The sequence below is a fragment of the Diadema setosum genome, chromosome 7, assembly GCF_964275005.1.
Source record: "Diadema setosum chromosome 7, eeDiaSeto1, whole genome shotgun sequence".
NCBI lineage: Eukaryota > Metazoa > Echinodermata > Echinoidea > Diadematoida > Diadematidae > Diadema > Diadema setosum.
The window spans coordinates 28634680-28650259 of NC_092691.1; the positions used below are offsets into that span (position 1 = coordinate 28634680).

The window sequence follows — 15580 nt, forward strand, 5'->3', positions numbered from 1 at the left end:
TTAATACCCGGCCGCTGCATAAATCGCGAGTCGGCGGAAGTCATGTGACAATGTGAGGCATCGCGGGCTGACTGCCCTTCCCTAGGATGCGATAAATCTTACTCCTGCCTCGTCAAGTTTAGACAGCAGTCCTATTCTTTCACTTTCTCCCCCTTTTCTCTCTCTCTCATATGTCTATCTACCTCTATAGAGCTGTCTATCTCTCCCTCACACACACACATACATACACACACACTCTCTCTCTCTCTCACTATGTCTCCTCCGTGTATTACATTTCGATGACAATGAAAACGCAGCTTTAACAATCCACCACTGAGATGTAAAATGCATAGTCCACTAGCCCACCTGAGAATAAGCTAGTTCGTGGATAGCTCATGTGCACATGGGTACAAATGACCTTTCCTTTTTCTCAGTTGGTTAGACACTTCACTCGTTTTCAAAGTGACATAATGCATAAGCTTTCTGGATGTAACGATTCATGGAATTCATGAATTATGTTCAAACAAAGAGTGTGCTTCCAAGGACTGCTGTGATCAGAATGGTATTAAAACATAGAAAAGCATCCATTTCATCATTTTGCATGAGTGAAACTTTTCCATCAATATTGCCAAATACCAGGGTTGCTGTCAGGTGGACGTGCTGGCAAGCCTTATTTGTAAAAATCAAATGAATAATCATCACATCATAGATGCTTATCTCAGTGAATTTAAAAACCAACATGTCTGATAGTACAAATGACGTTTTTCTGCTCATGTACAGAATGTAACGCCATAACTGACAAATATTCATGAGGTCTTTTTTTTTTCTTGGGGGGGGGGGGAGGGATGGGCACAATAAGACTCAAGAGAGTTGTCGAGAAGAGACTGTGTGCTTTCTCTTTGTAACCATAGATATCTGTAAGAATGACAGCATTCCCCTCTTCATCTACGTACTTTTACTCAACTTCACTGGCTCCCTGTTGAAAAGCATTTCATATCTAAGATTCTCCTGTTAGTTTATAAAGTTCAAAATGATATTAGTCCACAATATGTCAAAAAATTGATTACCTCACCTGTCTCCACACGTAGTCGTAGATCACAACATTAATCCCTTCTCCGCATTCCTAAAGTTAATACAAAGTTTTATGGTGACAGGTCTTTTTCAGTTGCTGCCCCATATCCGTCAGTCGTCTTCATTGGTCTCATTTAAATCTTCTTTAAAGACTTACTTATTTGTGAACTGATATTTTTTTTTTGTATATGTGTGTGTATTGAAAGTAAATTGTTACAGTATGTTTTGTGATAAGATTGTAAAGCGCATAGGGAACATTCATTTGTTATATGCGCTATAAAAATTTCATTGTTATTATTATTATCATCTATCATTGGTCAGATTAAATACTTGAGTGCCTGTATTGCCCTCCTTCTTCCGTCTTCATAAGTTTTCAAGTCCAGCAAACCCCACCTCCACCCCCACCCCCACCCCCACCCCCCCCCACCCCATAGCTGTCCCTCCCAATGATTCACCTCTACTATCTACATAAGCTGTATGATTCACTCAGAAATAAATTGTTGGGACATTTGTGATAAAAGGGGAAGAGAGGGAGGAGTGGGGCAGGGGAAATTGAGGAGGAAAATGTCATGCGCTATTGGGCAACTATACCTTGACCTTTGACACTTCTGCTTTTTAAAAATGTGCATGGGTCATTCTGAGTGATGGGTCACTAAAGTAGAAATGACCAAAGACATTTTGATGCCAGGGTCTATGTAACATGATATAATAAGGTTGCTTGCACATCATGTGATTTTGTGCTTGTTAGCAGTTACAAGTGAGCAATTGAAGAGTTTGTTCGCAAAAACCGATAAGTCCATTTTTGAAGATTTTGAAGTACAGTCTCTGTCATAAAGTACAAAATAATACCTTTTAAATGATAAACTGGTCACTACATATAAAGGTACATTTTTGAAGTTATGGTCAAAAGAAGCAAAAATGTTCTTATTATTCTCTTTATTTTTCTTGACCTTTAATCGCAAATACCTCCATTTGGCAAATATGGACTTATTGGTTTTTGCAAACAAACTCATCAATTATTTCTTCAAAACTTAATCATGCCAATGGTATAAAAAACACCATCTACATAGAGGCTTGATTGATGTCTTCACATTATGAATATCATTTCCTCCCCCCCCCCCCCCCCGTAACCTTAACATATCTGTCAGCAATTAACGTGGTAACATGATTCCACAACCAAGGATAAATTTTCAAATTGCTTTGCATGTAATAGAGTGTCACTGTTTCAGTCATCAATTATGACCTGCTACTCTCTTCCACTTATTAGAGGAAGCCATATGCCTGATCTCAATAAGGAATGGTCTCAACAGCAAGACTTATAATGGCATAAACATGTGGCTGTCCTTAGAAGAAAAATTCTGAGATTAATGTTTGCTCCTCCTATCAGACTCAGTAAGGATGTAAGAGCAGAAACAGTCCTACATTGTATTTCTTTAGTTACACAGCTTTTGGAATTCTGAGATGCTAGAAAAAAAAAAAGAAGAAAATAATTCATCCACTAATATGCTTTGCATGGTTAAGACCCCCAACCCCAATTTCATATGTATTTGCAGGCTGCGAATCAGCATGTGTTCCACCATAGCTGCCACATATCTACCACTTATTCACCACCACCACCACCACCATCATCATCCACCAGATACCACGACAAGTCTACATCATAGATCATGTATACCACCATCAGACACCAAACAAATAACCCACCATGGCAAATATTATATATACTTAGTATTTGCGGGCTGCGAGTCAGCATGTGTTCCACCATAGCTGCCACATATGTACCACTTATTCACCACCACCATCATCATCATCATCCACCAGATACCACCACAATCCTACATCACGGATCATGTACCACCGGTAGATACCACCCATGATGACTCTGGTATCAGGTGATGATGGAGAGAATTGGCCAGCTCTTGATTCACCTGACAATGAATGATATTTGCACTTGTCCTGCGGGGTAAAAAAGCCTGCCACACGGAGAGGTAATTAGTACTGGATTGTGGCTCGATGCATCCCTCAAGGAAGAGATGACCTTAATCATGGTCAGCTTGGGTGAGCAAGGTGGCTGGTTATGGGGGGCAATGTTTCAGAATCATTGAATCATCTTTCATAGAGAGCCAGTGATGATACACATTGCAAAAGACAAGGCTGTACAACATGTGACAGTGTAGTCAACTTAATCACTGGTCTCCCTCTCTTCTTTCAGACTTACTTGCACAACATTCATATTTCATTTCTTTTCATATTCTTTCTTTTCCTTCTAGTTCACTTTGTTTTGTACTTTTTGCTTTTAATTCTATTTATTTCAATCCTCTTTTGTTCCATTTCACTTCAATTCAATCTGTCTTTTGTTTTATTTCATCTCATTTTATTATGAATACCCTCATATATATCAGCATTGATGCAGATTTTGTTGTTGTTGTTATTGCAAAAGAAGTAGCTGAGAACAAGCCGGAAATAAACAGATTTTGCAGATTTAACAGAACATGCCATTTCTTCATGAGCATAATGTAGTGTGAATTGGAACTTTCTGGGCAATTTTTTCAAGTTGTTAAATTCCTGATGAAGAACCACAATGATGGAATTAGAAATAAGCATTATCAATTTTTAAGATGCAATCTTATCAATTTCCCACCTTTAAAGAGGACTTGCATTATGTACATTGGTCTTATGGAAGGAACATTTTTGTATCTCTTAGATTTCATGATTATCAGCCAAGTCATAGATTGGTGAAAATGAAACCACAGAAAAGTGTATTGCATGCAACAGCATTCAGAGGGAATTACTTCCAAAGAACATCTTTAGTATATGAATGTAATTTCATTCTGTTCTGTCATTCTACTTTATTTCAAAGGTTGAAGGGATCGTATAGTTTTGGTTGAGACCTAATTTCAGGTTTCTAACATTTTTTGTGAGATAATGAGAAACCTCTTATAAAATATGAAAGAGCATGTAATTCTATGAGGAATTCAATGTTTATTTGATGAAAATTAGTTTTGAAATGGCTGAGATATCCAAAAAAGAGCAATTCTAATAAAGTGTGGGACCCACACTTTATTACGATCGCTTTGTTTTACTTTGTTTTTGGATGTTTCAGTCATTCCAAACCCGATTTTCATCAAATAAACTTTGAATTCCTCTTAAAATGGTATGCTCTGTACTATATCATAAGTGTTTTCTTGCTATCTCGCAAAAAGTTAAAAGCTCAATTCTCAAATCTCCACCAATACTGTACCATCCCTTTAAAGTGGATTGCACATCCTCTTCAAAGAAGTCTTTTCATTTTCTCTTTATAGATCATATAAAAGGTATATTATCTCTCACATTAGTCATGGGAGGAGAATTGTTGAATACACAGTTTAGAAATAATATTAATCATATTATTGTGGGGTTTTTTATGTTTTATGTATTCATCAAGTGTGATTCTTTTAATTACAAACAATGGAAAGTCCCAGATTCCCGTAGAATATTTTTGCATTTTTTTTTTTTGATTATTTCAAAGTGGACTAAGCACCATTTTTAATCAGATAGAACAAAATAAAACCTTTCCAGTGATACCTAACTTGTAGCGTAACAAGGAGTATTCTTGAAGTTATGATTAAAATATCCTATGTTTTCCTATCGTTCTTTGTGTTTTTGGCAGTTTTAATTGCAAATATCTCAACTTAACAAGAGGAGTTAGCTCATTTTGAGATTAAACTCTTCATTTCTAGAGGAAGGTCCCTTGTACTTCAGTTTTGTTTTGTTTTTCTCTCTATTGTGACAGATTGAAATAAAGATAAAGATACAGTGTGGGTACATCATATATTTAGGATTACACAAAAGAAAGAATGTGAATATCTGATTTCTCAGAGCACAGGATAAAACGAATAAGTGGATCTATGTAGGAACATCTTGAGTGTGATACTACAGAGAGCTTGCAGAAACTTTGACTCTAATTTCGTGTGAACAAAGGCATAGGGAAGCGTATATGTCTCACGATCTCCCATGTGTGCGCGGCAGGTGCATTGTTAAAAGTAATGAATCGCGACGCATAGTTTGCGCGAGTAGCCTTCCCCAAACAGCACCTACAGCCCACATACTTTCCTGTGATGATCTTGCATGAACACCTGTGCACTGTGTTTACAGATTACCAAATAGGAAATGTATTTTCTCCAGTTCTCTCTGTCAGTACTGTTCTTCAAAAATGTCTTGAGCTGTAACTCCCTTCGTATGCTCAGTGGAGTGCTTCTGCAGCCTCCTCAGTAGTCTGCAAGGAGAAATTCCATTTTAGATCAGAATCTCTCGTAATAGTTGATGTCCTGTTGGGTGGATCCGTAATTAGTACATTTCTCCAGGTGAGTAAGACTTGGCTGTCAGAAAGAAATATAGATAGAGAGGGAAAGGAACAGAAAGAGAATGAGAGAAGGGGAGATCAAAAAGGAGAAAGAGGAGAAATCAAGAAAGCTTGCCAAGATCACATATGATAATGATTGGTTGACTGGGACATGGATCGTCATGGCAACCGCACACAGAACACTGTAATAGTTCCCCCCCCCCCCCCTGCCTCAGTGCCTGACGACTGCCCGCGTGGGGCCCGCTCCTGTTTGCACAGTCGCCACCGAATGTTTACCCCCAGTCTACTCCGGGGGCTGCAACACGCTGTCTCGTACACGTCCAAGCCTCCCCGGCATTTATGATTTTTATTAAGTGAAAGTTCACATATGATTATGAATAAGTTTGTATTCCTCCCACGAAGGTTGTCTGCTGCCTATCTTGCTGCCGCTCAGCCGCCATATTTGGCAACTGATTGGAGAAAATTAGGATGATCTACAACTTAGATCCACATGTGTTCTTAGCTCAAGCAGAAAAACTGGTGGCGACTTGCTATAAATGCAGGAAATTTGATTAATGGATGAAATGATGCTTCAAAAAATTTAACGAAAAATATTTGAATATCAAAGTAGTCATCATACATTATCTGTTTGATATCTGTCATCCTTGTATAATATTTGCAATGAAATGTGGAGTTGCGTCTTTATGTGGATTATGCAGTTTTTGAAGTACTACTAGTTTACTAAGTAGACAGCTATGAAGTTTTCTCTGTTCTCATGTACTGTATATAACTGTCTACATAAAAGTGGACCATTTAAGTGTACTTGGGGAAATCTTCTCATTAAAGAAACAGTGCAGTGATGCCACCATCAAATATCCCAGAAATTAATTTTAAATTTGAATATATGACAAGTGCTATAGAGAGTAAGATACCACATCACACATGTGGAGACATTTCTTTTATTGTTGCTCATTGTGCAATATCTTCTATAAACATGATTTGTTATTTTTTAGATTGATCTGACATTTCTGCTTCATAAGACATGTAGCATAATGCAGTAGTGTTGTGACCTACTCAAACTTTTACAAAGTTTAATTCTGATGTCTTTACTGCCACACTTATGTTGATGTAGGATGCATGGTGGCATTCTTGCATAGATGAGCAAATTCAATTAACAAAAAGGGAGCTCTACTGTAAACATTGTATACCTCCAGTGCGATCGGATGGCATATCCAGTGAGAATCATTTGTCTTCCACAGATCAAAGTTGGTTGTGGTGTTACAGTAAACCTACTGTGGATTCTCCTGAGGGATCACTTGTTGACATGTTTGGGATGATCTTGGTGTCCCTGAAAACAGTCTAGCATTGACGTCATCATTAACAGTGCCAAAAATTTCAAAAAGGATACCTCAATATCTTCATCAATTCTGTTATGTAGAGCACCTGCGACTTGATTTCGTATAATCTATATACAGTCAAACCTGTCTCAGCAACCACCTGTCTACAGCAGCCACCTGCTGTATATGACCACTAAAACCAATTCCATCCAAGAGAAGAACCATATTAAAGAACCTATCTATAGCGGCCACCTGTCTTTAACGGCCACATCTTTCATCTCCCTTGGGTGGCTGCTGTAGACAGGTCTGACTGTATATGGCCTTAGTTTGATTTATGAGGTCTCTCTGACTTTGCATACCATACAAATGATAAATGGGGGAATTCTTATTTGTGCCTGCATACATGTATATGTTGTTCTAATCAATAAAAATACTTTGTTGGTTGGTGTTGTTTGGTGCCCAGGTTCCACGGTACATTATCTCCCTTCATGAGCTGCTGGCGCACACACCCCACTACCATGTGGAGCGCAAGAGTCTGGAATATGCAAAAAATAAACTGGAAGAGCTCTCCAGGGTGAGTGACAGTAAATGAAGTGTTTGATTGCAAAATGTGTTTAGTGCCAATTTTCAAAAATTTTTAGAGTAAATCCTTCAGGTAGAGATAAATCAAACCTTCCTAATGATACCTCACTTGTTTCATAACAAGGAATATTCTGGAAGTTTGTGATAAAAAATATCCCATATTTTCTTAGTATGTTCTCTGTTTTTAGCAGTTGTAATTGCAAATATTTGCAATTGCCAAGAATGGATTTAGCTCATTTTGTGCTCAAATGCTTCTAAAGTATTAACATTTCATATTTTTTTCTGTCTCTAATGGCAACATGTAAATTTACGTTATAGTTTTTTCTTCCTATCTTTCTGCCATTGAAGTTTAGACATGTTTCGTCTGTTGAGAATGAGAAGGGCGTTAAGTTGTCTCGAACACTATGGGTTTAGTGGCAACTTAACGCCCTTATCATTCTCAACCGACGGTTTTACAAAAATGATACTTCAAGTTAGCTTAAAGATATGTTTAACGATGGAAGTAGTGTCTGTCTGGCTATCTTAACTATCGTTAAGATAAGACAGAAAAACGGGAAAAAGTGAGGGAATCATAAGATTTCACATGTGTACCAAAACAGTGATTTAGGTCACTATCCAACATGCAATTCATTAAATGCTCTTTCTCTAGTTGGTATAAATCTGTGTGTAGAATTTAACTCTATTTCTTGGGGTTTATATTGCTGAAGAAAGCAAGATTTTCATCATCAAGGCTGTTCACTCTATTTGTGTCCCTTCAGGTGATGCATGATGAGGTGTCGGAGACGGAGAGCATCCGCCGAAATCTCTCCATCGAAAGGATGATCGTTGAGGGATGCGATCTCCTCCTCGATGTGCAGCAAATGTTCGTCAGACAAGGCAAGTGATGATATATTGACCAACTCTTATCACCAAACATTGTATTTTTTTTTTAAGCGTCCGCCAAGAACCAGAAGGGTGTTATCGCAATTTGGGGGAGTATTGAGTTATCAGTATCACGTTATAGAGCTTGATCCCCTCTTCATTATGATGTCAATTTTAGATTATTTTCATTGTCAGTAAAATGATAAAATCAAAACCACAAGGGCACTATCTCCTCTGATATTTGGAACAATGCTTATAAATCTACCCACTTTTGATTAAGTAAACTTTTGATTTCATGAAATCAATTGTTTTGTTTTTACTTATGCTCAAATCTTAGAATGCAGTAGTGCCCTTCTGGTTCTCAGCTGATGATTTCCAGCTTGCCTATATAACAGAAATCCATGTTTTATGTCATATTTGAGAAAGAGGCATTCATGAATATTTGTAGTTCCCTGGTAACTTCTTTCTCACAGCATTAGAATAGGAGAATGAGAATATTAGAGGAAAGTGGAAAAAGAAAACAAGATTGCGAACTGACCAACAGATCAGCAAACACACAGACAAAAGACATACAGTGATATCTTTGGAACATCAAATACATCAGCTCATCCCATGTCAGTCATACATATACATGTCAATCTGTAAGAAAATAAGAATTTGGTTCTGAACAGAACATTTCAGGAAGAAGTGATTAAGCCTCAAAATGGAAAAGAAGACAAGACACTGCTGACACTGAATATGATAAAATGCAGTTGTGTGTTTCATTCAAAAGTATCTGCATTTGATAATGTTTATATAGACATTCACACTTTATGATATGCATATGTATATACATACATACAATATTACATGCATATAAGATATACACATTTACTTAGAATTATGATTTCTTTTGTCTCTTACTTGACAGATACGTGGCTTATCATAAAAAAAGAGGTATCTTTTCTAATGGATGGTTTGCATACCATATATCAGCTTTTAGTCAGATTTTCATATCTTTTTGCCATGTTTGTCTGTATTTGTTATTTGCTTTGTGTCATACATGTTTGCATTTTTTGACCATTCTTATTGGGGTACCACAGGAAATCTGATCCAGGTGACCCAAGAGAGGTCGAGACAGAGCCGCAGCCGCCTGGGCTCGCTGGGCGGGAAGGTGGAGAGTAAGAAGGAAGGGGTGCGTCAGTGTTTCCTCTTCACCAAACACCTCCTCATCACTTCCCGCACCTCTGGGGGGAAACTCCACCTCGCAAAGGTCAGAGGCAGCTGGTGTCTGTCTGTCTGTCTGTCTATGTCTGTGGGAGTGGGTGTGTGTGTTTGTTCGTTTGTTATTTTGTTTTTAGTTGATCAAACATTGATGATTGTATATTGTTTTTATGCATTCACGATAAATGTTTTTGTCGTTTGAAATCACAGAAATCAAATAAGGATTGTTGAGAAAAAAAGGTTTGTGTGTGTGCCTGTGAATGTGGGTGTGTTTGTGTGAGTGTGTGTTGGCTATGCATTGTGTAGATGTCTCATTGAAGAGGTGGTGTATCACACAGGCTAATATATAAAACATTTTTCTGTAGATATTATTCCTTAGTGTAGCAGCATCCTCTGGAGTTTTCATAGTTGGTCTTTGAGCCATGTCAATTTCAAATTTCTGTTTTTTTAATTACTTTCTTATTTTCATTTTGTATGTGACAAATGTAGAATAAAGTAGAAGCAAAATGGTAAAACGTGTAACATTAGACAGGTCGTAATCTATGCAAACATACTTGTATCTGGAATAGGATGAGTGAATGAGGTCCAAGATATTTCATTCACCTTTGTTGCTACTTTCAGAGACTTCAAGTCATGAATGCTTTCAAAGAGGGAGTGTATATGAAAGTAAAGATAACAATGTGATATGCTTGGAAAGTCCTATATAAATCATTAACATAGATATGTCTACAAACCTCATCTTTGCATAATTGGTTCTGCCATTGTGTTTACTGAGAGTTAACTCTGAAAACATGAGTACTATCCCAGTTATACAAACATTGATAGTCAAACAGCAGAAAAACATATGTATGAATATTATTGTATCCATTCAAAACACCAAATTGATTTTGATCCCAAGCTAAAACATTTTTTTTTTGATTACATTGCATTCAACTGGACAATTTGTTTTTAAAGCTTACAGTCGGATGGCTTCCAGAAAGATAGTTTTTTTTTTTTTTGTGGAACAAAGTGCAGCATCCATTAAGGTTCACCAACAGCAAAGCAAACATGCATTCACGGAAGTAAAACTTTAACAAACTCCTCTCCACTCCAAACTTGGCCATTGTCTGGGAGGCATGTTCGCATGTTCCACATACCAGCATCCCTTCGTCTCCAAGCTGTGAGATGGGAGATTATACCGTCGCATAAAAATGTGATAACATTACGACAGGATGATCTGACTGCTGCCAAGTTGGCGCAAGAAAGCCGCCCCTCTTGGCAAGGAGGTTGACATTTATGCAGCGTGTCAACATGTCTGGCAAGTTCTCTGCCTGGGAGCGCAATGTGTGTTGAATGAAAATGAGTCACATCCAGTCTTCACAGAGAAAGACAAATCATTTTCATTTCAGGGATATTCACCTCGTCTCCACTCTGCCCTTCCCCCCCCCCTCCAAAAAAAGAGAGAAGTAGATAGCGTCATGCGCATGGCAGATTGTCATTAACGTGCTTCCCTATTACGTGGCAGATTGTCGCTAGGCTGTAGGAGTGCACATACATGTAGGGTTAACAACATTTTGCTATGCCCAGGGAAGTGCGTTAACAACATTCTTCCATGCGCACAGGGATAGATAAATGATACAACTACAGACAAATCTAAACGAATTCACATTCTTTCATTGTCAAACTTGTCATGTCAAGTTATCAGAGTATCTTTCTCTAGTACTAACATGTACAATTATGAGTATTCCTATTCGTATATAATGTGAGGCCAAAATATGAACTTAAATGAGAAAATGCTGTCAAGACAATTACATTAAAACAGGTATCTCATCAACATACTTTTCTTTCCCTCCAATACTGTGCAGGTTGGGGGTAAAATTCCCCTCATAGATTCCACCCTCGTAGAAGACTTTGACCCCTTTGAAGATGAAGGTAGGTGCATCAGCCCCAAGAAAAAGTGTCACATTAATTCCTTGGATAATCATACTGTTAATTTTTTTTTTTAACTCTGTGAGTCCTATTGTAAAAAAAAAAAATAAACTCTTTCAGCTTTCTTCAGAAGATTTGTATTTATTACTGGACTTATTGACATTATTTCATGTGAATATGATTTCTGTTTAATTGCATGAATTCGTAATTACAAAGTGATAATCTTAATTGCTCAAAGAAAAATCCTATTTCACACCAGACTGTAAATGGCCATAATTTTCATATAAATTGCAAATGCAAGGTATTTCAAAACTGGCAGATATTCAAAAATTAGGAGTTTTTTTTTTAATTCTAGATTATTAACATCAATATGTTTCAAGGCTAAAAACTGAAACAATCTCCAAAGTGGAGTTACAATTTGTTGGAATAGTTTGATAAGAATTACTTGCAATATTTCATATGAAAGAACAGATAATTGTATAGCTGCTACAGCACATGAACTTATCAACTTCAGCCAAAAGGCATGAAAATTTTATGCTTACATGCTGCTATTTGCTACCACTTCAATATCATTTTCTAAATGACCTGCATTTATGTATAAACTACAATAACTGTGAAAGAGGTATATTGTTGCAGACATGCAAATGAAATTATCATGATCACATCGAATATGAATATTTCATTAGTACATTAGCTGATTAACCCTCATTCAAGTTGTGATTTCTATGTTTCTATAGATTTTCTATAGAAAATTTAACACATTTAGTCTCAGAAACCACCTTTCTGTGTTTTGGTGCTTAGCATTTATATTATAAGTTTTACTATTCAACATTGGTGTTTTGAAAAGGAGTTAAAATAGTTTTCTTTTTTTTAAGCCCATTGTTTTTCATCCATCATCACTTGTTGTGGTTGCAGCACTGTCAAACATTTCTTGAAGCTAGATCTGTAAATGATTCTGAAATTGGCAACACTCTTTAATACAATGAAGCTAATTTGTATTCCTGTTTAAAATACAAAATTTCATAAAAATATTGTTCCAAGTTTGTGCACATTAAGTGAATGTAGCCACACTCATCTAGATTTTTTTTTCTGATATGTGAAACACTGTAAAATTCAAAGTTATTCAAGTCTATAAGGACAAGATTAAAAACTGTGACAAACTTATCCTAGGATTTCATATTTTAAAATCTGTAAATGGTTTTCCATTTCTCCCTCAAATTCTGCATTTGTCCATGAAGGTGTCTCCAACCAGTCAGGTCAGTCAACAGACTATGACAACCTGGACTTCAAGCTGATAGTGGACTCCAAAAGCGGCCCGCCGCTTGTGATCACCCTGGTTGCGTCCACACCACAAGAGAAAGCCGCATGGACAAGTGACATTAGCCAGGTGAGAGTAGCATTGATAGCCGTGTATCTTTGATTCACTGCAGTGACTTGATATGATCTACCTCTGAACTTAAATATCCATATTCAAACTGGAAAAATGAAATGGAAAATGAACAGTTTGAAAGTTAGTTTACTTGAGACATGTTTTAGTGATTTGTGAGACCATCCAAAAGATAGGTTTTTTAATCTTCTCAAGATTGTGGATATTTTTCTCCATCAGCCTAGCAATGAGCGATTCAGTTTAACTCTTCCTGGTAATCTAATTCAACACTTGGAATCCAGTTTGCATGTTTTGATTTGTGCCATGTTGGGCAATCCTCAGTGAGCCTTCTGATTGCCAATAGCAACTGTTCTCATGAAGGTCTGATTTAGTCTGTTTGGTAGTTGCAAAGTAGAGGGACAGCTGAGGTATTTATGGCAATTCGGCTTTGACAGTGTTCTAACCTTCATTTGAAAAAAAGAAAGAAAGAAATGATGTGACAGGGGGAGGGGACAGGAGTTGCATAAAGAGATAATTGATTGTAGATTGAATTGATGCCTCTGGAGATTCAGGGTATTTCAACAGCCTATTCACAGTGCTAGCTGTTACATCACCATAAAACATCAATGCTCTGTGTTCGCTTCGTTTGTGATAACTATCTGGTACCTACGCTTACGGGAAGATGCATAGGAACCACTTTCTGAAAGTGAAGGAACTCGTACAGTTGCTTACAGTAGAACTGCTGATACTTCAAGCTAAAATTTGATGTGTACCACTTCATGTGGCATGTTTAATCTTCTGATGACATCTCATGCAAGTTGCTGGTGCTTGTGGAAGGGGGTCTGCAACCTTTATTGGTATGGGAAAGGTATTGGGTATGCAAACTACTGCTGTGACATGCAAACGAGGCAATAGGTACATGAAAAAGTGGAACAATATATTGATAAAACATGGAAATAATAAGCTAAAACTGAGATTGTGTTCTGCAGCATGACTGTAGCAAATGTAATTTTTGGGCCTAAGTAAGCCAGTTTACAGATCATATCATTAGTAAGAGAAGATGCATCATTTCTTATATTAATTATCACTTGAAACGGCAACCCGAGTTTATCAGCTTCATATGACCGTATGACCTCTCAAATTCTTCTCTCTTCCCCCTCTCCTCTCCCCTACCATTGAGCTCCCTAACAGGCTTTCTCTTCTTTCTCTCTTCTATCTTTTCTTCTCCAATCTGCTCTTGGTATAATATCAATAATTCATTCCCTCCTTCTTTTGTTTGTGGGTTATCTCTTCTCCTTCTAACTTCTACTCACCTGCTCTGGATATCCCCCTCTGTCGTCTCTGGTTTATTACTTTTTTTTAATTCTCAATTCCTCTTCCTCTGTGTTGCTCTCTCTTTCTCTCTCCTCTGTCCTTGTCAGGGAAATTCATTCTTTACTCTATCCATCTTTCTATCCATCTTTCTGTCATCTGTTCTTCATTCTTCACTCTATTCATCTTTCTATCATCTTTTCCTTCATTCTTCAGTCTATCCATCTTTCTATCACCTGTTCCTTCATTCTTCAGTCTATCCATCTTTCTATCATCTGTTCCTTCATTCTTCACTCTATCCATCTTTCTATCATCTGTTCCTTCATTCTTCACTCTATCCATCTTTCTATCACCTGTTCTTCATTCTTCACTCTATCTATCTTTCTATCATCTGTTCCTTCATTCTTCACTCTGTCCATCTTTCTATCATCTGTTCCTTCATTCTTCACTCTATCCATCTTTCTATCATCTGTTCCTTCATTCTTCACTCTATCCATCTTTCTATCATCTGTTCCTTCATTCTTCACGCTATCCATGTTTTTATCACAAGTTTCTTCATTCTTCACTCTATCCTTATTTCTATTACCTGTTCCTTCATTCTTCATTCTACCCATTTTTCTATTTCTCTTTCTCTTTCTCTCATCACTCTTTCATTCTTTGTCTTTGATTCTCCCAATCTGTCAGCCTGTATGTCTGTCAGTCAGTCTATCTATCTCTATATATCTCTCTCCCTCTCCCTGACTCACTATATTTATCTCTTTATCATTATCTTTGCATCACAGTGCATAGACAATCTGCATTATAATGGCCTTCTGGACAGCTCCATGGAAGACAGTGGTTCTTCCGTTCATCTGCCGCAGTGCATCAAGTGAGTACAACTTGGTTTACAGTCGTTACCATGGCTACCACAGTACACAGTTTTTCTCCCACTTAAAGAGAGCAGTCCTACCCACAAACAATATGAACAGTTGGGGCTGGAATCAGTTCACAGTAAAAGAAAATGATAATTTGTGCCTACGTATGGCAATGATGTGTGACCATCACTGTGTACCTGATCGACATTAATGAATTGGATTTCAAATCAATTACTGATGTGACAGTGCACTCGTACAAGTGCCAAAGGAATGAATGGGAAGAGGGGAGTCTATAATGGGGGAAGATTCAACATGAACTGAACCAGTGGTCATTATCTGAATATAAAGCAGAGGATGTGGAAAAGATGGCTATGGTAGTGTACATAGATCAATATCCTTTTTTTTTTTTCTTTTTTTTTTTTTTGCTGTGAGAAAATCTTAGTGTAACTCATTGAGGACAGGCTGATTGTGTTACAACATGTGTTTGCCATAGACACTTGGCTGAATATACTTGGGACTTGTCCTCAACGGGTTAGAAATCACATCAAAAATTCTATGACATCAAACCTTGTCAGACTATGCCTTGATAATGGTCTCTTATATGCTTCTCTGTTCCCTTGGTCAGTTGGTGGAATAGAAAAATCTTTTCATACCATTTGACTTTGTCAGGCCCATTGATCATTTTGATTGGAAATGCATACAAGATATGAAGAGTTTGTTCGCAAAAACCGATAAGTCCATATTTGCCAGATGGAGATATTTGCGATTAAAGGTCAAGAAAAATAAA

At 37.3% G+C, this 15580-nt stretch overlaps 1 protein-coding gene across 1 annotated transcript in view; it reads left to right on the forward strand.

The window, feature by feature from the left end:
• Positions 1–15580, forward strand: part of LOC140231166 (ras-specific guanine nucleotide-releasing factor 1-like) — a 116873-nt gene that overhangs the window by 82076 nt on the left and 19217 nt on the right. The window contains exons 9-14 of the mRNA XM_072311313.1: positions 7172–7282; positions 8049–8166; positions 9234–9403; positions 11199–11265; positions 12501–12649; positions 14722–14807. Of these exons, the coding sequence (XP_072167414.1) occupies positions 7172–7282; positions 8049–8166; positions 9234–9403; positions 11199–11265; positions 12501–12649; positions 14722–14807 (701 nt within the window). The remainder of the gene's footprint in view (positions 1–7171; positions 7283–8048; positions 8167–9233; positions 9404–11198; positions 11266–12500; positions 12650–14721; positions 14808–15580) is intronic.